Source organism: Manis javanica, chromosome 4, assembly GCF_040802235.1.
Source record: "Manis javanica isolate MJ-LG chromosome 4, MJ_LKY, whole genome shotgun sequence".
In the NCBI taxonomy this organism is placed as follows: domain Eukaryota; kingdom Metazoa; phylum Chordata; class Mammalia; order Pholidota; family Manidae; genus Manis; species Manis javanica.
This window is the reverse complement of record NC_133159.1, coordinates 27429608-27455420: the sequence shown is the minus strand read 5'-3', so window position 1 is coordinate 27455420 and position 25813 is coordinate 27429608. Positions and strand designations below refer to the sequence as shown.

At 33.7% G+C, this 25813-nt stretch overlaps 1 protein-coding gene and 1 long non-coding RNA gene across 3 annotated transcripts in view; one reads left to right on the top strand and one right to left on the bottom strand.

The window, feature by feature from the left end:
• The window catches only part of LOC108407153 (uncharacterized), a 70023-nt gene extending 68881 nt beyond the window's left edge, over positions 1-1142 (top strand). The window contains exon 3 of the long non-coding RNA XR_012130111.1: positions 1039-1142. This is a non-coding gene — a long non-coding RNA (uncharacterized lncRNA). The remainder of the gene's footprint in view (positions 1-1038) is intronic.
• AGO3 (argonaute RISC catalytic component 3) overlaps positions 1-25813 on the bottom strand; it is a 141433-nt gene that overhangs the window by 62018 nt on the left and 53602 nt on the right. For both annotated transcript variants that reach the window (XM_037021309.2, XM_037021310.2), the window contains exons 6-12: positions 11331-11465; positions 7113-7200; positions 6843-6990; positions 6309-6428; positions 3966-4088; positions 3492-3625; positions 1014-1198 (exon numbers count right to left, since the gene is read on the bottom strand). In XM_037021309.2, coding sequence (XP_036877204.1) covers positions 1014-1198; positions 3492-3625; positions 3966-4088; positions 6309-6428; positions 6843-6990; positions 7113-7200; positions 11331-11465 — 933 coding nt within the window. The remainder of the gene's footprint in view (positions 1-1013; positions 1199-3491; positions 3626-3965; positions 4089-6308; positions 6429-6842; positions 6991-7112; positions 7201-11330; positions 11466-25813) is intronic.

Here is a 25813-nt window from a genome sequence, read left to right as displayed (position 1 = left end):
ATACAAAACTGCGAGCCAGCAGGACCCGAGCACTCCGCCCATCCCAGCTCACTGTGGGGAGGAAAAGAATCAGAGTGGGGAGGGAGTGGAAGCACAGGGCTGCTAAATAACCAGCCCTAATAATCTGCCCTGGGAGCACAGACACATATTGCATGGTGTCCTGGATATTAGACAAATGGAAAAGTAAAATCCAAGATGGAGACTGTGAGCGGGTTCCCACAGCTGGCTCCCCTGGGACAAAAGAAAAGTGGGTGTTTTTTGAAAGTCTTAAAGGGACAGGGGCTTTACAGCTGGATGGAATGGTTCTGGCACACTCAGCCCAGCAGGATGGGAATCCTAAGGAACTTCAGGTGCCCCAACCCACTCACGGATAACCCAGACCCAAAGCCCCTCACAGCAATAAGCAGCCTGCCATTCATTCCACCCTGCCAGCTCTGCAAGCAAACCGGCTGACCCGCCACAGGTGCGAAGCTGCCAGAGAACAGCCCCGCCCACAGCAGCTCGGGAGAGTGTCCCAGAGACTGCTTCCTGTGTGTGGGTAGCTGATACAGGCAGTGAAGAAGGGCAAGGCAACCAGCAAGCATGGCTTTGGTATGTTACTATGTTTCGTGAGGTCTGCTCTGTTTTCCAGGTGTATGCAGTCTGGTACAGTCTTCTTTCCTATTGTTCTTTTAGGATTAATTGTATTAAGTATATTTTCATATTATATGTGATTTTGGGAGGAGTTCTCTGTCTCATCTCTCATTCCACCATTTTGAATCGATTTCCTCAATGCCATTTTTAAGAAATAATTCTTTCCTTAACCACTGTTTTGTAATGCCTCTTTTAACTACTGAAATTCTTTCCACAGTGTCTCTTCTTGGACTATTTAGTTTCCTCACTGATTTATGTCTTTAAAGTAATGATACATGGTTTAAAATACTGTAGCTATAAATTATGTCTTAATGTTTAAAAGTTTTAGGATATGCTTTAGCATAATTTTAAAAGGAATATGAATCTTAAGATATCCTTACCATACACTGGTGTCTTCCCTGGCAGGATGACGATTATCAGCTGTAGCCCTGAGTAGGTGTTCTTGAGATGCCGGAACATGGGCTCCACACTGTCTGCCCCCTGTGCATATTTGCAGAAGCAAGGCTGGCCTTGGATGGGCATCCCTGCATCCTTGGAAATCTTCCGCAGCTGGTCTGTGAAACCCCTAGGTGGAGAAATCACAAATAAAAACCCTGTCTATTCATCAACACCTACAAAATAGTAATGGAAAGTGTGGGAAGTGAATGGAGAGTGAAGCAAAGATTTGTGTGTTCCACATACAAGAGGTCACCAGACTACTGATGTTAAAGGCAATAGTGGGTCAGTAATCTACTTTGCAAACTACGAACCCTACTTTACAGTTGCGTGGCATTTTGTAGCTTACAAAAGGCAGTGATAATAGAACATTCTGGTAAAAACTCAGTTCTAGAATTAGCATGACAGGTTTGAATCCTAGTACTGTTACTAGGTATGAAAATTATGGCAAATTTCTCCAGTATCTCTCATCTGTAAAATGAGTACTTCAGGGTTGGTGTGCTGATTAAATGAGATAGTACATGTAAAGCACTTAGCATGCTGCTCAAGACATGCTAAGAGATAAATTTTAGTTACTGTACATTTTTAAGGATATGCATTATCCTTGGTCAAAAACACTGATTCCTCAGGACAGAGATGAAGTTTGGAGGAATTCCTTCTTTTCCTTTAAAGTGTTTAATTAAAGAAGTCCAAAGTTGAGTATTTTCAGTTAGCCTGAACAAGAGCCATAAGCCTAATGGTTATGAGACTTCTATTAAGTCATGAATAATATAAAATGAAAAGAATAGGTCTAGGCTTGAAAAACAACTGGATATGTTTTCCTTAGCCCCTGGAGGTCAAGTTAAGATTATCACAGCATTATAGTAAATTGTTCTTACGACATTTTAGTTGAAAGCAGGAAGATAAAAACTTTGGAGAAAAAAATTTATTAGGTGAACCTTAAGAAATACATTTAGAGGTTTGGAGCTAATAGAAAGGAGTGGACAGAATTAAATAGAAAATTTTTTAAATTCACATGAAGGAGTCATGGCAAATTCTGAACTGACCTCAAATAAACTGGTCTCTATATCACTCAAGAACTACTCATTATGGGTATATGTTATAGGATCTGTTAGTGGAGATTTAAATTAGATAAGAATCATTTTCTTAAGAAAATTATATTCTAGAGGGGAGATAAATTCACACAAATAATTACAATTCTATTTTACACAAAAAGTGACTTGATAAATTAGTATGTTTATATCCAGCATCTAATCACAGAAAATTGGGTATTATTTAGATAAGCAGAGATAGGAAGGAGGCATTTTCAGGAAAGAGGAGCCATGAGTGGACATGGAAAAAAATGCCAGGGAGACAGAGGGAATACACTGCTTCAGTTTCTCTGTCAGAATAGGTGAAAATGGAAAAAGGACTTAAACAGTGGGTGAAAGCTTCTAAATGTCATACTGACTTTTAATGTTACTCTTTGTTAAAGAGAAGCCTAAAAGGTTTGGAGTGGGGCTAGTAAGTCACAAGTGGAGCTTCTTTCCGAACAGCACCCTTTTCCAGCAAGAGTGACAGCAGAAGCCCTTGAGACTGTCAAAGTCCCAAAGACTTAAGAGTCCCAAAGGGGAGGAGATAGAAAAGCAGTCAAAGTGATAAGAAGGAACTGATAAGGCAAGAATGGAGAGAATGTTAAGAAGGTAGTCAATTGTATCTAATGTTGCACAAATTTTCAGAAAAATAATGGCTGAGAAGAGACCATTGGAACTGATAAGCACAAAGATACTGGAGGTCATCTAGGAATTAGTTTCAGTAGAGCCCAAATTTCAAGGAAGGAGAAAGAACAGAAGCCTGGAAGTCTGAGAGAATAAAATAAGTTAGGTAAATTGAAAACTGAACTTCTTTTTTTTTTTTAGCTTATCCAGAAGATTGGTGAGCCTTTAGATGTTAAGGAAAAGAATCTGGGGAAGAGGAAAAGTGGTGTAGAAGGAGGTCAAATTTTGGACAACAAAAAACTGGGATGAGGAGTTAAATATTCTTTTAAGGAACTCAGTTGAGAATTAAGGACTTTATTTAATCCTCACTCAGTAGATAGCTCCTGTTATCTCTACTTTCAAAAGGTGAAAACTGAAGCAGATGAACTTAAATAAATTATTCATGATAATAAAGCTAGGAAGTGACAAAGCTGGGAATTAAACCTATTTCCCATTAAAAGCCAATAATTCTCCACCTAAAACACAATCTATTAGGATGCCTAGAAGAAGAACGAATCACAAGAATCTTCATCAAACTACTGAGGAGAAACATTTTTAAAGCTTCAGAGATTAAATATACTCCAGGTTGAGGCCACATTGGTTAGAATTTTAGCTGGGTAATATAAAATTGAAATACAAAATGTAAACACAGAAAGGTCCCACTGCCAAACTAATGACAAGACTCACTTCAGTATTTCTTCTCTGCACTGCCTCTGTGTGGCAAAACAAGCTATCGCCCACATTTTGATTTCAACTCCCGTGTGGAATTGTTTCCCTCGCATGTCCCATACTCCATGGCTTGGTGTTGCTACTGTCCGATTCTACAGAAAAGGGAGAAAAAGGAGTAATAAGAAAAAAAAGAAGAAACATTTAAACTATAGTTTATTTCAACAAACTGAAAATAAGCATTTCATATTGCTGAACTGATATATATCTGATATTTGACATGGAATATGCTGTTCTAAATTGATATTATTTACATTTTTATCACAGGAAAGCACAAGTTCTACTGAATTCAAGCAAAAACACTCACCTTGAAACAAAAAAATATTGTTGGTGCAATAGAACACTTTATCTAAATTCCAGACTTAGCTAGGATGCCCTCTCTCCATACATAGAAACTGTATACTTATACTTAAAAACTATCAAGAGAAATTTTACCCGTCCTCCATACTGGAGCATAGGTGCTGGAAGTACACGTCCGGTTACATGGGCCATTTCATCCCGAACTTTAAATTGAAATTCCTGAACAAATGGATCTGTTTCATAATTTGCACTTCTTACCTAACAACAGAAAATATTTGTAGTTACTTTCAAAACTTCCCCCAACTCCTGCTTTACTCATTAGAACCCTCTTTTTTTCCGTGTGTCTGCAACATTTTGTAGTATGTCTAGTAAATGGTGTCCTAACTAAAGAGCAGAGGACTTAACCTGGAGACCACAGATCATGAACAGACTGCAGAAAGTCTGTGAGCTTCCTGATAATTTACAGAACATTTTATGTATCAGGTTGAATAATAAGAAATTTCAACTACTGATGATCCATCAAAATGGTAATTTTATATTACACCTAATGTATTTTAGAGAGAGTGATCTAGAGATTGCAAAAGAAATACATGACCTAAAAAAAGGTTAAGAATTTCTAATTAGAGGATCCAGACATAGACTATTAAAATTTATTTTAAGTAGAGTGTAACAGGAAATACTGGTAATTCTAAGGATTCCCCCCAATTATTTGCTTTGTAATTTACATAAAATTGATTTGAATATTCTCAGATAAAGAGTACCATATTATAAAATTTACTTAATGGGATACACCTAAGACAGATAAGGAAGCCAGTGTCATATAGATTATAATTTTTACATAATATAGTCATACATACAAAGATAAATAATTTAATGTAATTCAGCGTAAACCTGACATCAGAGGTATAATTCATGCTTATAATACGCTATAGTAACTGTTTTCTTCAAAAACATATTTACTTATTCTCAGAGTAAAGGTCAAACAAGGTTACAAAAAGAAGGCAGTATTCAGGTGTCTGAGTAACATCTATTTAAAAAACTATAAAATCCAAATATGGAAAAAGAATCTTCCTGCAATAAGCAGGATAAGTTGTTTTCTCAACTAGGCACTAAAGCATTTCTTCTTTAAGCTTAAATGCCATTCATTTCTGGTATGTTTTAGTGTACTTCCACAGTAAGGTTACAAAGAATAACAACTATTATTTGCTAAGACTTGCTGCTTATGTGTTTGGTGTTAAACGTTGTATAATTAATTTTCACAATAACCTTATAACTATAAAAGTAGGTCTTTTATAATCTTTTCTCAAAGAATAAAACTGAAGCTTAATAAAATTAAATAAATGACTGGCCTAAAACCATATAGCTAAGCAAGTGACATAGAATCTGAAACCATGTGTGTGCTGATTCTAGAGCTCCTACTCCCAATCACTGCACTCGACTTCCAGATGTTAAATTATAATAATACAATAATAGTAATAGTAAGTAAGTGGAAAAACTGGACTTCAGACTCAGAGCTGTTAGAGTCCAAGGCCCATGCTTTTAACCTGTATAACATTGTTTCTCTGAAGGGAAAGGCTATAATAAATGAGTTGGAACAAGTTATTGAGATTTTACAGATAGTGAGGTTCTAGTCTCTTAAAGGTTTTTAAATCTTTTCAAATCTTTTCATATATCAGAGAAAAATCCATGATGAGAACCAGCCTGTATTTTCCTTGAATATCATGTAATAACTTTTACTCACTCTTTATAAAACTATAAGGAAAAAAAAGGTCTTTTTTTCTATTATTGGCTTATACAATCAAAGAGCCAGTTCTGTTACCCTCTTATAAGTTAATCTTTAAAATTGCTTTTGAAAGTGTTACTAAGTTGTTTGGGTGATATTCATATTTCCAGGCCTTTTTCTCTTCACTTTGGCAATTTAAGTGGCATTCAAGAAGAGAGTAAGATGAGATCCAGGTGCCTTTTATTTTTCATTTTGCCTTATTTCATCTTATAAAGTGGTATCGATAACTCTTCCTCCCCATTTAGAACGGTCAGACAGCTCAGAGACTTTACATAGTAGGAACTATCTTATATTTCTTTATTCATCCTGTACATTGCCAGTCTGATCCTGGGGGCTAAGCAATCCTTTTCTGATTGTTAAGCCTCTCACTATTGATAGTCATAATATCTTGACTTCTCCTTTTCTCTTTCTCATTTAGTGGGGAGGTAATAAATTTCCAGTTTACTAAACTGAAACACTATTTCTGAGAGATTCTGCTCTGGATCTACTTAGAGCTGGGGTTAAATTAGAAGAATCTAACCCTTCTCATAAAACCCACTAAGGTTTACCCCCAGAACATCACTGGGTTACTTCCATGATCCCTTTTAATTCTGAGAGTCCATGAAATGGTAATAAAGTGCAAGCTGGTAAGACATAGTTCTTTCATAGCTCACCCTAATACATTTTTAATTACTATTTCTAAGGTAAGTACTAACCAATCTGCTAATTTCCTCTTGTCTGTCTGGCGCAGATCTTGCTGTTGCTTTGATCATGGTGGAAGTCTGATTGTCTGTTAGTTTCTTGATACATCGTTGCCCTGCCACAATATTACACACCTACAAACGGAAAAACGTTTTATACTAGATGTATCTTTTTAACTCTCAGTGTCAATTACATGTGAAATTAAAATTTAAAATCTCCTTTGTTAAATTGCTTCTTTTTAATATCATATTAAATAAAAAAGTATTAGATAATACTGCTTTATGATAGGATTTTAATTAGGTAAAATGTACACTGGAGAAAAGGGCTGAAAAGAAGTGTTCCAAAAAACTGTTAACGGTGGTTGCATTAAAGTGGTAGCATTGTGGATTTTTTTTCCATATTATTTCATTATCAAAAATATAGAATAAAATTTAAAAACAGTTCAATGTACAAAATAAATGTGAGAGTATGAAGTAAGGTATAGGCCATAAAACACTCCAACAGAATGATGAGTAAGAGGATATTAGTAAGCAGCCTAAACACATTACTTCTAGTGGCAGGTAGGTATGTTTCTGCTCCTGCCCCACTTGCAGACAGGGAAGGTGCGGGTACTTCAGCTGAAGAGTATACTTTTCTCTGAAATACTGTGCTACTGTTCTCTCCACAGTCTGGCCATTTTCTAGCTGTAAAGGAAAGCTGGAAAAAAAAGTACACATTAACAACTCTCATCTCATATGAGTCAGCAAAACTCCCTATCTGCTAACTAGAGCAAGCTGCCTCTTATCATCTCTGTTCTGACAAGTATCAGTTTTTCTTACGTTTGATGGCTGGCAGGCCTTCTTGTTACGTTACAAACACGATATTTCCGTCTCATTGTTCCACAGTGAGTCACTTCAACCTTCAGACCTGTTCCCAACAAGAAAAACTGAGGTTATAGAACTGTCACATAAAATATTTATAGTTATAAAACCTGTTCACTACTATAAAACTAAAAAAAATTCTAAACAGGCAAAATCTGTGATACAGGCTATATGATATAAACGATTTTATATATAACATTGCTACTAATGGTTATAATCATGGTAGACCAAGCTCCAAACCTATCCCCTATCTTATCAAACTCTACACATTAAAAAATAGAATCATAAAATTTGCGAACCCCATAGATCAAGGGACAAAGTTCTCTATTAATAAAAACCCTATTTATGATAAATCCAGTTATTATGCTGGGACAGGGAAAGAGGGATAAAAGAAGACTTAGAATAATTCTCAAGATATACTATAACTTTCAAAGTATGTGATATCTGAATGAAGTCCAGTCTTCATATAACGAATGCAGATCACAATTTCATAAAGCTCCAGAAGGAAGTCTTTCAAAGATGTTTAAAAAGCAAAAAATCCCAGGCCCTATTAACAAAAGTGGACTGCAGTTCTGTTGAAATATATAATATAGCAACACAGCCCTATTACTACTGACTATTAGGTATCAAATGCAACTCAACTAACTCTTGAGCAGGTGATCCCTACCTTCTCATGGAACCAGTGACCCCTTTGAGAATCAATAAACTCTCAGAAAATTGCACATAAACACAACATAGCATATAATTTTAGATGTTCCTGGATGGTTGCAGTCTACCTGTGAACTCTAGGGGTTTGCAAATCCCAGGTCTGCTTTAGCAAGTGAAGCAATGGGTTAAACCATTGCCTTAAATTCTCTGGGATACAATTTCTTAAGCAGTGCTGTCCAAGAGAACTCTCTGAGATGATGGAATGTTCTACATCTGTACTGATTTGGTAATCACTAGCAATATTTGTTACAGAGCATGTAAAATGTGGCTAGTGTGACTGAGAAACTGAAATTTTAATTTAATTTTAAATTAATTTAAGTTTAAATAGCTACATGTGGCTAGTGCTACTGAATTTGGTCCCTGCAGTCTTGGAGCTACCTAGAGAAGAGTTAACAAACATACAGCGGCTACTAGTCACAGATAAATAATCCATTTTCACGGCCTAGAGTCCAAAAGCAGAAAATCTAAAAAGGGATAGATGGGGACAATTTTAGTTTCCTGGTAGTATTTATGGTTACTACTTTTGTATTATTGCCTTTTTATACTTGTGATTCCATAGTGCAGTGGTTCTCAACCAGAGGCAATCTTCCCCTCCAGGGAATATTTTGTAATGTCTGGAGACACTTAAAATCGTCACAACTAGAGGTTGTTATGGGTGTCTAGTGGATGCTAGATTTAGGGAAGCTGCTCAATATCTTATAATGCACAGGAAAGCACTATCTCCCACTCCAGACCACAACAAGGAATCATCCAGTCCAAAATATCAACAGTTGGGAAACCCTGCCATAGTATAACTTGTTTTCCTACTGAATTATCAATTACAGTACCAAACACAAAGTTCATTCATAGTAATATTTTTTTCTAGTATATCAGCACAAATTAAGATGTGAAATGGACCTAGTATCACTGTACCAGATTGGTATATGAGTTTTTCTTGAGAAGTATTCCTAATTGAATCAGTGAGGAATAGTTTTTATTAGTAACTACCTTTATAAAACTAAAATTTCAGATCAGTTAGGGCATTTACTATGCCTCTATAAAGGACACTAGAAAATAAAATATTATCAAGGGAAGGCCTTATAAGAAGGAAATACCAACAATATGAAGTAAGTAAGATATAAAAATGTTTTAGGGGGAAGCACAATAGAAAAATTTTAAACATTTCTGTTATCTATACCACTTAGCAGTTTATTTTCAAGTTTTCCCCTTGAACTAAAAAAAATTATTAGTAAGTTTCTACAAGTATATTAAACATATTTTTACCAAAAATAAATTGGTACTTTTATACACATATGGTACTTTTACCAAATACTTCCTCCAATATTTCTGCTTAATTTTGACGAATTATTATACAATGAAACCACCTTAAAGTTAATATTAAATATTTAGGAACAAGTGCAACTGGAACCAAGTGAATATACTAAAGAAATCTATTCATTATAACATACTTTGTATCACTATTTAATAGTTAACATCAAAATCCTCATGCCAGCTAAAAATCAAACCCAAATATATAGCACAGAACACATAACTTTGATTCTCTTAAGTTACTATGGTAGAAATACTTAATGCACTTTAAAAGGCCCTCTAAAAAAAAAAAGTCACCCTGACTTTTACCAGAGGAAGAAAATCAGTTTGCCAATTAAATCTAGCTCAGATTTTTCTACCCCAAATCTAGGATCATAGGTGCCTAAGACCCAAATCCAGCAGTTAGCAAGAAATTGAATTAAGAAAAAAAATGGACTAGATAATTGTCTGCCCAGGTCCCTCCCCAGCCCTCCATCCAACCAAAAAAATTTTTTGGCTTTAATAAATCAAATATTTAACCTATAAACTTGGCTTTACCTTCACTATAACATCAACTTTATAATGCTTTCTAGTCATTTTTTCAGTCATTTCTTTGGGCCCCTGAGCAGTTGAAGTTAAGATCGAGTCCATGCTCTTCGGGCAGCAGCTGAATCGTTGTTCTGTACATCTTGTATTTTCTGTGATAGAGTGGTGATATGAGTTGATTGCATAGTTACCGCAAAATAATGAAAGTGACTTCATGATATCAGAGGTGGTAACTAAGCAGCAACTCCGCTGGAAACCATGGCATTCAGATGATCGATTGCATATTAACAGTGGGTAATGCACTACCTCCCAACAATGCTAACTCTGAAGTTAATACAGATTATGAAAGGACAATGGCATGGTTGCAATGCAGTAATAATAATGCTTTCTTATTTTGGCACTTAAATAACTTGAGGTAAATGGATGCTCATTTTCAAAGCAGTTAAGATTTTCCTTTTAGTATTTAATCACGACTGTCTCCTTCTGACTGAATGGCAAAGAATGAATGATTACTGGAGGAAGCAGGATGTATTCAGCTACTCTAATAGATTTGGGGAACTGAAAGATGTTCAGTGAATTAATTTCAATGCTTAATTCAAACTACAAGCTGAAAATTATTTGCAACAAACAGTTAAAATCTTAAAACAACCTAACTCTTCTTGGCTACTATGATCAAACACATAATATAAATAGAATTTATACTACTCATTCTAATTAAAGAATGTCTAATTTCTCTTCATGTCTGAATAATAAAGAACAAATACAGTGGAGTCACATCTTACATGAGGATTAGTCTCTAAGTCATGAACAAAGCAAAAATTTTATTTAATTAAAATTATTCTTAAAAAACACCTTAAATTGCTGACATAAGTACAGTGTTAAGTGCATATAAAACTATACAAGTATATAGAAATGTGTTTGTGTATATATAAAGAGTAAATATAAACAATATATGTTTTAGAATACTATTAAAATTACTTTTTTAATTTTTATTTTTTTCTTTGGAAGACCATGTAGAGATGAATTTGTTAGTAAAGCATATATGATGAAATACCACTGTAAAAATTTTAGCTTCTAAAACAGGCAAGATCAATGGTCAGCTGTATAATGTACATAAAATACTGTTTCAACTCTAGTGAAACAGCCTAGCTCCACTTCCATAATTTTTAAAGGAATAAAATCATTTCAAGAAAATAAGGAAGGCATTATATTAGAATATGTTCTAAGAATGACTCTAGTTCTGAAGTTAATGTTCTTGGAATAAGCCTCCTAGTTTTAACAGTATTAAAGAAGCATTTTTCCCATGAGACATGCTTATGCCTTCAGCTAGTAAGGGAAGGTATTAAGAAAAAATTAGCTGATATTGATATCAGTTCCATTTCATGGCATTTCTTTCATTCAAATACAACCTAAGATGTTATGGTAATGAATTTAATGTAACATTTTGGAATTGATCTATATTTTTACTGGTGATGTTACATGAACAGATTTTTATTTAAAAAAATTCAATGAAAGTTTATAACATACATGCATTTTACAGTTAAGTTAAAATTAAATCAACAATATGTCTTTATATAACAATGTTATAACTTATAATAACATGTCTTAATATGTTCCAAATGCTAATTAACTCACCTTTTATCTCTTTGGTGAATTTTACTCGATGGGAATCAGTCAAAGGTCTTGGTTGCTCATCAATATTATGAATGTCAAGAACTTCACACATGAACTGAATTACAGGTTGTGCTTTGTAGAAGGCAGTGGCAGAAACTAAGGAAAACACATATAGCGCAAATTAATGTTTCCTTAAAAAAACTCAGAAACTTGATTTCAGATTCCCTGATAATGAACAAATTATAGTCAAAATTATCCTTTGTAAACTTATGTACATACAAATATATTTATAAAATTGAGCAATTTCAACTTGGACTCTGACTGGAAGACATGTACAAGAACAGAAAGCCAAATACTACAGTTTTTGTAATCTCTTTCATTATGAGTAACTGAATCATTCCATTGTCTACTACATGTACAGGTAAGTGTTCTGGGTATGAGACAAGGCCTGTGAGGCGACAAAGAAGGCCAGAACCCCTCAGTGGATGAAAAAGTTAGGAATTATTTCTTAAACAGAGCTGTCATTGCCATCTGACTGTTTACTCTAGTGAAAGCTTTCCCTGTCTTGTACAGATTTGAGAAGACAGTGGCATTGATGTTATTGGTGTAATCCAAACTACAGGTAGTAGTAGTAAAAGCTAACTTCCCAAAGTTATCTAGCTACAATTAGTAGTTTTTTAATAGTCAACCAGCATGATTTCTGAGTTTTGGGTTTTGGAACTGGAAGAGCTTCATGAATGGCTAGTCAGTAGATCACCATTACTCATTTCTTAAACACATACTTAAGGCACTATACTTATGACTATTACCTGCTATAAAGGCACTAAAGATAGAATGAAAAGTAAAACCACAACAGATCATAAGTTACATACTTTCATGTTATTTTTTCTACTTAAAAACATGACTGCTGTCTGCTGAGCTAAATCAAAACTTTTTATGTGCTGTTCTTTCTTACCCTCTCCTTGAGTTAGGATTAAATGTCCTCTACACAATGTCCCTCACTTCTGGAAGGATATTTTCAAAGCTTTAACAATAGTTATCTCTGGATATGTGTGAGTGGTGAGGCTACTGTGGATTAAAAAAAAATTTTTTTTAATTTTATTTTTGTCTTCATTTTTAAAATAGTGAGCTCATACTACTTTTTCCTTTATTACAGAAATAATATAAACATGAACTCTTATCATAAAAAATTAAAAAAATATAGATATACAGAGTAAAGACTTCCTCCTGTTTCAACCTCCCCCTTCTTCAAGTATCTTAGGTAACCATCATTATTAGTTAGGTATGTATGCAGCTTGTTCCTTTAATATGCACTTACAGAGATAAAAATGTACATGTAAAACTGTTTTACATGAGATCAGATAATAAATGTTCTAGTTGTTTTATTATTATTTTTTAATTTAACAATGTGTCCTAGAGATCTATGTCAGTACATTCCTTTTAATGACTTCATACTATTCCACAGTATGGGTGCATGATAATTAAATGAATATATACTTCATTCCCCTCTTAATAAAAAAGAACACAAATGGTAAAACATCAGTAACACTATTCTGGGCTTTTTTTTTTTCCTTTCTCATATATCTTAAGATATAGATCTATATGTATTAATACAGAACTATATCATTCAGTTGCAGGATATCTCACTGCATGGATGTACTTAATGTCCCTAATGACGGTTAGATTGGTTTTGTTTTTCACTATTACAAAAGAATTCCAATGAACATCCTTATACCTATATATTTGTGTGTGTGTAGGCACACATCCATGGTTTTCTGTAGGAAAGATTTAAGAGGAATTAATACTCATTGCTAAACTTCCACCCAAATAAGCCTTAGAAACACCACCACAACTTCTAACTAAATTAAAAAAAAGAGACATTGGTAAGATTGTATAAGCATTCTGGATATCTTTTTCAAATCTATAGTACTTTAGAAACTATATATACTACATTATTCCATTAAAAATGTGAAAATATTGTTGTGCATTAAAAAAGGCTGGCAAGATACATACCAAATAAATACTTATTGCTTCTGGGTTAATTTTTTAAAAGCAAATAAAGGAAAATAAATATATGGTAAGTAAATGTTTATTTTGACTTTCCTTCAATCCTACAGGTAGATTTTCTTCACTGGATTACTATAATACTAGCATTCTCAACTAATCCCTTACATCACAGTTGAAACTACTAAACAAACATTACTTATCCTGTTTAACATTGTTTCATTATTTTCCCCTACTATTTATACCACGATGCTTCTAATTTTTTTTCCTGTTTACTATCTTTTTACAGGAATGTGGGCATTTGAGGTGAAAAAGTCAGTTAAAAAAAAAGGTTCTTAGGAAAAGGTGGGTTGAAATCAGTGAGCACAGTTGAATAAATGAATTTCAATAAGCAAAGATCTGCTTCTCTACGCCTTGGTTGAATCCTTAACATTTTATAAACCTATATATCTATATGCATTTTATTCCTTTTTCCTCTTTCACAAATTAGCTAATTTTAAGTGAAAAAGTAATGTTTATTTTTAACATTTAAAAACCTTTTTAACAAAACATACCAATTAACATATTAAAGGAAATAAGCATACAGTCATTTCCATAGATGATGGCCCCAAAAATTCAGCACCATAGCTAATACTCCTACTGTACCTGGACTAGAAGGGAACTTCTTTAACTTGATAAAAGCTACCTACCAAAAATCTACAATAAATCCAACTTTCTATAATAGGAAGTTCTAGTTAGCACAGTAATGCGAGTTAGAGAAATAAAAGGTAAAAAGATTGTAAAGGGAGAAACAAAATTATTCTTCACAATATGACTGTCTACCTAGAAAACCCAATAAAATCTATAGATGATTTAATAAGAGAGTTCAACAAGGTTGCTAGATTTAAAATCAATATATGAAAATAAACTACATTCTTACATACCAGCAACCAATTCAAAATGTAACTTAAAAAAAAGATACCACTTAAATCACAAAAATATAAGGCACTTAAGATGAAATCCAAATGAAAAATGTATAAAACCTTTAGAAGTAATAGCTATCTTCACTACTGAAAGGTATTACAGAAGATCTAAATAAGTGGAGTTATATGCTCTATACATGTAAATTATCTCCAAATTAATCTGCAAATTCAAAGCAATTTCAATCAAAATACCAACAGGATATATAATTCCCTCCGCCTCTGGGACTTAAGATGATGAAAGTAAAACTAACATGAAAGAGCAATGAAACCAGAATAGCCAAGACAATTCTTAAGAGTAAGGTTTACCCTATCAGTCATCAAGATTTGTTAAAATTCTGTTCAAGTCAAGAGACTGTGGGGATGGACACATAGACCAGCAGAGGAGACCTAAAAGCCTACCAATTATTAAAGCATATTTAATAAATTTATATACTATATGCAAAAATAAATTCTTATTCAGAGAACTAAATATGAAAATAAAAACAAACATTTAGAAGAAAATAAAGGATATCTTTATGATCTTGGAGCTAAGGAAGATTTTCTTAAGACACAAAAACTACATACCATTAAATTTATAAGGAAAAAAAATACCATAAACAAGCTAAAAACAAAACCAAAAGCTCAGGCTATAGATTGGTAGAAGATATGTGTAATATATATAACAAATAGTATCTGGAATATATAATGAGTTCCTACAAATCAAGGTAAAACAAAAGTGTCAAAGGATATGAACTGGCATTTTATAGAAGAAAAAATCTAAATGACAAAAAACAAATTTTCATGAATTATTTTACTTATAATTAAGAAATACATATAAAAAGAATATTGAGCTATCATTTTACACTAATCAAGACAGCCAAAAGTTTTAAGACTGATAACACAAACTTGTAAAAAAACAGTGGAAGAATGAAACCTCTCAGATTGTAGGAATATAAACTGACACAAATCAATTAGGAGAGCAAATGGTAATATATAGTAACTCTGAAGATGTGCATAATTTTTAGCCTAACAATTCTGCTATATTGGAATATACACTTTAGAGAAATTTCGTATCTGCAAAAGGAGACATAAGTAAGAATGCTTATTGTAGCATTGTTTTCAATAGTAAAAAAGAATGGAAACAACTTAAATATCCAGCAATAGAATGGATAAATTTGGAGTATATTCACATAACTAAAATTAATGGGCAAGTATTATTCAGATAAATAATACTGAGAAATAAAGTAGAGATACTACTGAGAGGAGTTTGGTGGGAAATGAGATATTATCAACTACTTAGATCACCAGTATCTAGATATGTATAATATACAACTAGGGGGAAAAAATTATCAAAACAAAGTAGATGTCTAGAATTCAGTGTGAGTTTTTCAATTCATGAATACAGTACAGTATATCCTGAATTTATTAAAGTCATTTAAATTTAATCAAGGTTTTATAATAAACTCTATAATTCTCACGTCTTTTAATAGATTAATAAAACTGAAATTTCTGTTGCTGTTGGAAATGTAGCCTTTAACTTTTTTGTCACTGTTTGTTGCACGTTTGCTTTTTTAACTAGGTCTATTTTCTTTTCATGGGTATCAGCATAACTACAGTGTAAAGGACAGGCTTGGACATAAAATAATTTTAATCCTACCCCCAACAATTAATAATGACTTCTCTGAATTTCTATTTGTTCATCTGCACAATTAGAAAAATTCTTACAACTCACAGCATTAGAGTGGAAATAAAATGCCAAGTACCTACTTATGCTCAGAACATGATGGAAGTTCAACTGGGATTCTTTTCTAATTTTTGAAGAACTGACTGCTCATGTCATTTGCTTATTGATCTACTGAAGTCTGAATTCTAGGCAAAATCATTTTGTTAATGCAGACTAACTCCTTGAAGGAGTTTATGGAAGAAGGTTCCATGAAGAAGAGATTAGGATTCTTAAATTTGCTTTTCACTGTGTCAAAACAAAAACATTTTTCTGTTGGGACACAACAGAAAATAATAACAGACATGAAAAAAGAAAATATTTGCCATATTTAAAATAACTAGGACTACATGTACCAACTGCACCCAGGTTCAAAGGAAGAGTATAAAACAGAGCAGTAAACAATGCTGGATCCTTGTAAAAACATAACAATTATACTTTAATGCTGTACACACACTACCTCCTGAGAGATTACATGGTATGGCTGTTATCTGCCTCAATTTTATGGGTTTACTTCCATGGCTCTGACGGTATAAGAACAGAAATTAACTTTATTACACAATGCATTTATATGGTAATAATTAGTACTTTAGAGGCCATGTTAAACATCTTTGTGTTTCCTATTAAATATTATTAACACCTAGTAAATGTTATTAACATAGTACTCAGGGCATATTGATAAACTAAAGGATTGTTTTCTCTATTTTTAATGTAAAATAACACACATTTGGTAAATTGTATAAAACATAAATGTTCCACTTAACAAAGTGAATGTCCATTTAACCAGCATTCAGATAAAGTACTAAATATTGCCAATATCCTAGAAATCTCTTACCTAGCACGTTCTCACATCTAACTGCCTCTCTCTCCTCTAAAGGTAACCAAAATACTGGCTTTTTATGGCAATCACTTCCTTTTGTTTACATATTTACAACATATGTACAGATATCTAAATACCATTTCAGTATACCATTTCAGTTTCCTAGCTTTTAAACTTTATGTAACTGGAAACATAAAAGCATATAATCTTTTAGAGAATTTTGCTAAATATTGTTTCCAATTCATTTGTATTAATTAAATCTAACTAGTTTCATTTTCATTGTTGTAACTTTCTATTGAAGAAATACACAATTTATCCACTCTAATGTTGGATGTTGTGTTGGTACTTTCCTTTGGTTACTATGTTAAGAACATTCTTATAGGTGGTCTTTTTTATCCCCATACGTATATGTTTCCTGGGTAAAAAGGCTCTATCTAAGAGTAGAATTACTGAGTCATGAGTCATGAGTTTTCATCTCTAGCTTTCCTAAATAGGGCCAAACTCTTCCAAAGTGGTTTTAACAACTGACCCCCTAATAGCAGCATAAGAGTCACTATTGTGCTAAATTTTCACCATTAGTATCATCAGAGTTGAATTTTAGCCCTTCTATTGGGTGTGTGATATATTGTTTTAAAAAATCAATTTTGAGGTATAACTTACATATAATAAAATGGATTTTAAGCATAAAGTTCAATGACTTTGACAAAAGTGTACATCTATGCTCTTACCACCCCAATCGAGATAGAATGTTTCCATTATCCCAAAAGTACTTTCCTCCCCCTATGTACTATGTAATCAGTTCCTCCTATGTCTGCCCCAGTCACTTATCTGGTTCCTTTAATAGCAAATGATTTCAGAATTTCATAAAAATGGAATTACACTGTATATGCCATTTTGTGTCTAGCTTAAGAGTCATCTATATAATGAATATGGATTTATAAATTAGTATGTATTTTTCTTAATTGCTGTGTAGTATTTCATTGCCTGAATAAAAAAGACCCCAATTTGTTTCTCCATTCACCTGTCCTTGCACATTTGGATGGCTTCCAGTTTCCAGTTATTAGGAAAAAAATGCAAATGTACACACATCAATCTCTGTATGGACCTGTTTTTTCATTTCTCCTAGGGAAAGACCTAGCAATAGAACTGGTGGGTCATAGGGCAAGAGAATGTTTAAAAGACTCTGATAAAATATTTTTCAAAGTGGTTGTACAATTTTACACACCTGCCATTTCCAATTGTTTCACATCCTTGTCAACACTTGGTATTGCCAGTCTTTTTAATTTAGCTAATCTAATGGGTGTGAAGTGCTCTCATTGTGGTTGTTATTCACATTTCCTGGATAACTAATTATGTTTAGGATCTTCTCAAATGTTTATTTGCCATTCATCTATATCTTCTTTTGTGAAGTGTCTGCTTTGACCGTTTTTCCAAAAATTCTCGAGTTGCACAAGTTTTTCATATATTCTGCACAAAATTCTTTTGTTCAGAGTTGTTTTGTAAATGTTTACTCCCAATGGTAGCTTGCTTTTTCATATAAACAGTGTTTTTAAGAGGTTTTGTTCAGATGACATTTTCAGTGTATTAAAAAATCTTTCATTCCATGACTGTATTTTTTGTTTTCATTTGAATTTCCCAGTTTTAGCTTTTATGTTTTGGTCTATGATACACTTTGAACTAAATTTTAAGTATGGTGTGAAGTATGAGTTAATATTTATTTCTTTCACACAAATATCCTGTTGTTCTAGCAGCATTTATTGAGAAGATAACCTTTCCCTGATGAATTATGTTGATCCCTTTGTCAGAGAGCAACCGACCATATAAGTGGGTCTATTTCTGTAGTTATTCTAATCACTTCTCAGTTTTTGGCTAAGATGAAGTGCAGTATCTGTAACTATTCTGTATGTTCACTTTTATCTCAATTATCATACTGTTTTGATCACTGCAGCTTTTTAGCATGTCTTGAAAATCAGTACAAATACTCCCATTTTCTTCTTTTTCAAAATGGTTTTCGCTATTGTAGGTTCTTTGTATTCCATGCAAGTCTTTGAAAGTCTGTCAACTTGTATTTTTTGAAAAGCCTGGTAAGATTTCTACTGGGATTGTACTGAGTCTATAGATCAATTTAGGGGGCATGGACATCTTTTTGACATCCATTTGAATCTTCTAGTCCAAGAACATGATATCTCTGTATCTTTCCTATTTTTCTCAGGAATGTTCTGTAGCTTTCAGTTGGAGGCCTTGTACATTTCAAAACCTATTCCTTAATTTACTTTTCTAAAATATAACTACAAAAGGTAATCTTTTTTTTTTCTTCTTTGATTTTTCTAATTGTTGAATGTTGGTATTATTTCTTATTATATTGCTAGCATTGATTTTTTTTGTATATGCTACTAGTATCCTTTGACTTTGCTAAATTCATCTAGTAACTCTAGTAGGGGTATTTTTGGTAATGTCTCACAATTTCTAATGCAGACAATTATGTCTTCTGTAATAAGAGAGCTTTGTTTCTTCCTTTACAATATTATGTCTTTTTTTTTCTTACCTCACTGTACTGGTTTGGACCTCCAGCACACTGTTGGATAGCAGTGAGAGCAAGTATCTTTCTTCTGTTCTTGGTCTTAGAGCAAAAACATTCAACCTTTTCACCATTTAGTCTGAAGATGCTTGTAATTTTTTTTAGAAGCTTCTATCAGGTTGAAGAAGTTTCCTTCTATTGCTATTTCACTGTAAATGTTAAAATGTGTCAAATAATTCTTTTTGTGTTGAGAGGATTATATTGTTGTCAGGTGTCAGGTATACTGATACAGCCTCATAAAATGAGTCAGAAAGCCTTTCCTCCTTTTACTTTCTGAAAGATTGGTATTTTATTTTCTTTAAATGTTAGATAAAATTCACCACTGGAATCACTGGAGTTTTCAAGGGATTTTGAGTTCAATTTTCTTTAATATATGGCTATTTACATTTCTCTGGGTCAATTTTTATGAAGTTATGTTTACGTTACCAAATGAATTGGTATAAAGTTGTAATATTCTCTTATTAATCTTTCAGTGCTGAAGGATCTTTAGGGATCACCCCCCTTTCATTCCTGATACTGGTAGTGTTTTTTCTACTTTTCTCGATTACTTTTCTTTTTAGCAGTTTATTAATTTTATTAAAAGAATCAACTTTTGGCATCATTCACTTTCCATACTGCTTGTTTTCTATTTGATTTTTATTATTTCTTACTTTCTACTTACTTTGGGTTTGATTTGTTCTTTTTCTAGCTTAAGACAGTATGGTAGCCAACCTCCAAGATGGTCCCTAGTAAATCTTGCCTTGTGGAATTCACACCTTTATAAGTTACTCTCTTCTACACTGAATATAACTACTCTGTAACTAGTAGGATGTTATGAAAATGACAGAATATAACCTTCAATACTAGGCCTTAATGTCATCACAGCTTCTGCCTTGCTCTGTCATGGATTATTTGCTGCAGAGGAAGCCACAATGTTGTGAGGACATTTAACCAGGCCTGTTGGGGTCAATGTGGCAAGAAACTAAGCCTCCATCACAAAGTTGTTACCAACTGTGTTTTACAGATGTAAAACAAGACTTAATCACCCATTTAGTCATTTATTAAGTACCTGCTATGTCAGGGACTCCTTTATGGTATGGGATTTAGATACGCACCAGACAAAGCCTCTGGCTTTTAAGAACAGATCCTGGGTGAAGATGGCAGATAAACCACAGGCAGCTCATTTAACTCCTTCCCCAATCCCCCAACTCCAAAAATATGGTTAGTATGGTAAGGTGTTTAAAAAAAAAAGAAAGAAACCTAGGAGGGGAGAACAGAAAACAGGAAAATATCAACATTTTAGAAGAAGAGCAAGTGAACAAGTTCTGAGCTAGTAGATCCAGGAAAATGAAACCCCATGCTTGCTGTGTTGGGAAAGATACCAACCAACTGCATTTACACTCTAAAATCCTCAAAAGGCATGAGAAGTAGCAGTACTAGGTACCTCTGACACTGAGGATGGAAGGATGGGGGTGGTGCCGAAAAATAAAGAGGAAAGCTATATGAGAAGCAGGTAGAGTACTAGGTCCTTGTTTAGCTCACATTGCTAAACAACTGACTTTCATCATCCCTGCATGAATCTGGACGTTTATTCTCTGGAAAAAGTAAAAGAAAGACTCCTTGGAGGGATGTTAGGCACAGTTGAGGGCACAGAAGTGTACAAAAAACAAGGGATTAAATGACTATAAAAATTATATGCTGAATGCAGACATTCCCTTTTGGTCAGAACACCCAACTTGGTTTTCAGAATATAAGCAATCAAACTATTACCCTTCAGGCAAGTTTGGAAGACTCATTTTTGGATAACTTGACCAGCCAGGCACAGAGACCTAAGAAGACTATCACTGTAGGTTCTCCAACATCAGCCCACTGAAATCACCCTATGATGAAGCTCAAAGTCAAAGGTCCCACTGATGCATTCGGAGCTTCTAGTCAGTGTGTTGAATTCCCAGTGAATCATGAGTAGATCATCAAGGATACTAAAACCTGAGGAAACCCTCCAAAATGGAAGAGCTCAAAACAAACACAAAGGAATTTGGAGGAAGCATAAATGTGTGGATAAAAGAAAACTGCAAAGTAAATTATTTTCAGTGAGCTAAGAGAGGACATTGGATCTGTGAAACAAGAACAGTGTGCTATAATAGAATAACATTCAGGAAATAAAAAAGAACTGTTAGAAATTAACATAATAGCAGAAAAGAAAAAGTGAATAGAGGGTTAGACGATGAAGAAATTTCCTAGAAAGGAAAGGGAAACAAAAAGACAATGGATATAGGCTTAAAATGAGTGAGTTTTATGGTATATAAATTAAACCTCACTAAAGGTATAAAAAATGGAGCACTGCTTTCCAATTTGTGAAAGAAAATTATTTTCAATATTGAAATTCTGCTAAACTATCATTTAAGCTTGTTGACAGTTTCCAACGTGTAAAGTGTCAAAAATTTTGCCTTGTGTACCCTTTCCTCATGAAACTTCTGAACATTAAAAAAAGGAGAGGGGAGGCAAGAGAAGGGATATTGTAAACAGGAGATCAATATAGGAAAAATGGCAAAATTCCCCAGGGAGATGGTGAGGGCTGATCTTAAGAGGACATCTGTGTACCAAATATGAAAGGCATACTGAACCAGTCTAAAACAGTGTGAATCGGAAAACAGATTGGATGAAGACTATGATTGAGATTCTTGATGCCATTATACTGCTTTTCTAATGTGAGGATAGACTGGATAAGCCTGATATATATTTATTTGGCCTGGCTTGACCATATGTTGATGAAGTTCTTGCCCTGTTGCCTCAAATCAGACTCTTAATCCAAATAAATGTTCTGCTTTGATCTACTTCTCAGAGGACTAATTTAAATATTATAAAAATCAAATGATCTCTTAGAGACTTTATATTTGAACTCAAGACAAATTATGAAGCAAGCAATACTAATAATGTGATTAATAAATTGCTTAATGGAAATGTTTTCCTTGCAAAGGAAGCAAATTCAGTGTGAACTTTTGACCAACAGGAAGAATAAATTACAATTATTAAATTCTACAATTAGTTATATATTCTGACTATTTCTTCTAGGAGCAAAACAGTGAGTATTTGATAAAAAGATACTTTTTACTGACAAGCACAAGGAAATACTGTTTTACTCTGATGCTTTTGCAAAAGTGTCCGGCAGAAATGCTTCATCTTCAAAGATATTCATGGAAAAGGTCCTGATAAGTACTGTAAAATGCAGGTTTCTGATAACTTTAAGATCCTAACACTGAACTGAGGATAAGAATTTCTAAAAATCGATGGAAAACCGATTGTTTCATTAAGTTGCTAACTTATGATGAAACAGAACAAAAATTGTGTAGTAGTGAATGAACTCATGAGTTTTTGACTTCATTTAAAATAGTTCCTTAATTTTGTTTTCCAGATTTAAAAGACCCCCTTTTCTCCTCTTTTAAGTTATCTTTGACTTACAGCAATTTGGTAAAGTGTGTATTTGTAACAAAGGTAGGAACACTAACTTTTTCTCCCTACCTGACCCCTCAAGAATTCAGAAACTCTTATTAAATATTCTTATTTTTCATGACAATGTATGTATTCAAATAAGTCTGTTCTTGTAACAGGATTCAACTGGATAAATCCTTGGCTTGGCTTCATAGCTTCAAGTGGTTTTTGAAAGTTCAATCTGAAATTCCTTATGAAAAGTTCCAGCAAAGCAGATATAGAAGATCCTATATGGTTAACCACTATTCTTGATTATTAATATAAATAATCAGGCAAAGTTTATTGAGATTAGACTTATTTGCAAGCAAATTAGTCTAAATATGGTTATTTTTTTATAGAAATGGGGATTATAGAAAAAAATTATGTTTCAATAATATACCTTTGTGGATGGCAGGTTCTACTGCTATTAATTATCTTGAATGTTGTTTTCTCCTTGTAAACTGGACTGGATCCTGAATTCTAGTTTCCTCCAATAGTTGGCTAGACCTCTTCAAATAACATTTCCAACTTCCCCCAGATTCTTTTGACTTGGAATCACTATAAAACTAAAACTGCCCCTTTCCCAAAGCCATGCAAGCTAAAGCTGGACAACTTGATATAAACTTCATAGAAATCACCACAACAGCTCATGTGTGAATAATCTTCATGCCTGTTGCTATGTGGCTACTCAGAAAGATCACCAGAGATAGTCAAACCACAAATTAGGAAATTGTGATTGCCACTGCTTGCCTTCACTTCATCTGAAGATGCTAGAACTGACACGTATCTTCTCAATTGTCTGCTCTCCAAACTCAGAAACTGAACTGTAATCTGCTCTATTAACCTTCCTTTTTATTTTGTTTGCATTAAAATGCCTCTCATTAAATTACCTGATTACTCATATTGCACAGTGGCAGCTCACCTATAACACTGCCTCCTGAAGAAAAACCTCATGTTCATACTGTCATCATGAGCATATGTGATTGCTAATGCATCATATGCCTATGTAAATAGCTTTTTTTTAAAAAAAGGGAAGCCACTTGATTCATTTAGTTGGTTTAAATTTTGGCTCCTGGGGGATCTCTGCTCTGGGGACTAATCCATGGCTATTGTTCTTACAGTCACCATGTCAACCTCTCTAGTGCACTCTCTAGTGTACTTTTGAGGGTTTTAACTGCCTGTTGGCAGCCACTCACAAACGAAATGGTATCCACCAGGATCAGACAACTGGACGAATTCAATAATAAACACATAAATGATGAAGACAGTGACTGCACAGTCTTCCGGCCTAGCCACGCAACTAATAAAACAGCAAATATTCTTAGCCTGATAAGAGAATGACAAAAAGGGAGGGACTGTTAAAATCAAACACAGAGATCAGCCTTGAAAATTCTCTGAGCAGACAAAACCAGGTTAGTCATACAAACAAAGCTTACTTTAGCTTATTTTGCAAGACATACTTGATCCAGGTCATTTCTTGCTTATCCCTCTGGAAATCATAGGCAATACTTGAACTGTTTGCCAAGGTTCAGTGAGATAACTATATCATTTAAGGAAATTCTAATATTATAACTAATCACTGCGAAGAATAAATACTCACTGCTTTTTCACTACATAAGCTACCTTCTAACAATATACCCCAGAGCTTCATTCCTTGTTTTGGTTTGAGAGCTCCTGGTTTGTGAACTGTCTTTTTGGTGTGTGCACAACAAATTTTTACTAATGACTACTTTGTGATTCATTGGTTTTACTTCTGTTACTTCTGGACTTTTGACAACATACCAACTATTTAACATAAATATTAAATATACACTATGTAACCTTTAGAAAGACAAAGTCACTTTAGAGAGAAAGGTTAGGGATTTTCTCTCTCTAAACTTCACTTGAGGGTATCACCTAACTCACACAACTGTGGCAGAATTTACATGAGATAACGTAAAACGCACAGCATTCTATCTCCTGCACAATGAGTGGTAAACAAAAATATCTCAAGGGAGATCAACTAATAAACACCAGACTCATTGTGATGCTCTTAAATGTGTGAATTACAATAATAAAATGTTGCAAATAATAAGTTGCAAATGAATATGGCTTAAACACAGGCTAAATTTTTAAAATACTCCACATTTCATCAAATCTAAGGTGCCAATAGTGGTGAGGTGCATCAATAATATATTATGCATCCTAAAAAAGAAACTTGACAATTAAACTGTGACAGATCATCAGCTCTAAGACACCTCCCAATTTCAAAGATGATGAAATGTGAAAAACAATTTTTGTTGGAGTCTTAGGTTGGTAAAATACAGTTAAGTTAAATTACATAGTTGAGAGTTAGGATGTTGAATACCACGAAAATAACCATTTTGACAAAAAGACTAAGTCACATAATTAGAATTAAATTGCTCTGTTCCTCAGAGTATTCTTCCATGCTTATCTCCACCACCAATTTCACCTAGTGGGAATCTGTCACTTCCTCAGAGAAATGCTCCTCAAACACTGAGACTAGAATCCTTTGTTACATGCTCCCATTGCGCTCAGTACTTCTCCTCTGTAGTGCTCCTTATAGTTAATACTACTCTTCTCCAGTAGATTTCAAGTTCAACAAGGGCTGTTCTGTTTGGTGCAATATACCAAGCACAAGGGTTGCAAAACCAAAATCACACAGACAAAAAAAGTAAATAAGCAAGTAAGGTGGTCAGTGCAGTATTTTTACTCATTTTTTTTACACAGCAGTACTATGTTTATTAGCAATTTAAAAATAACCCATTAAAAGAATTTTAGGCTTTATTTTAATTACATTAAGATACCATAAATCTTTCTTTAAAAAATACTATCTTCTCATTTCTTTACTTCATAACAGCACCATGAGTTATCCAAACACTTTGTTCACACAAACATACTCTCACATTTTTCTTAAAACATGCAGCCTTTTAGGTCTGTTTTCTCCTTACCCCAACCAACCTATTCCATTCCTCTTCCTTCTTTCTTCCTAAA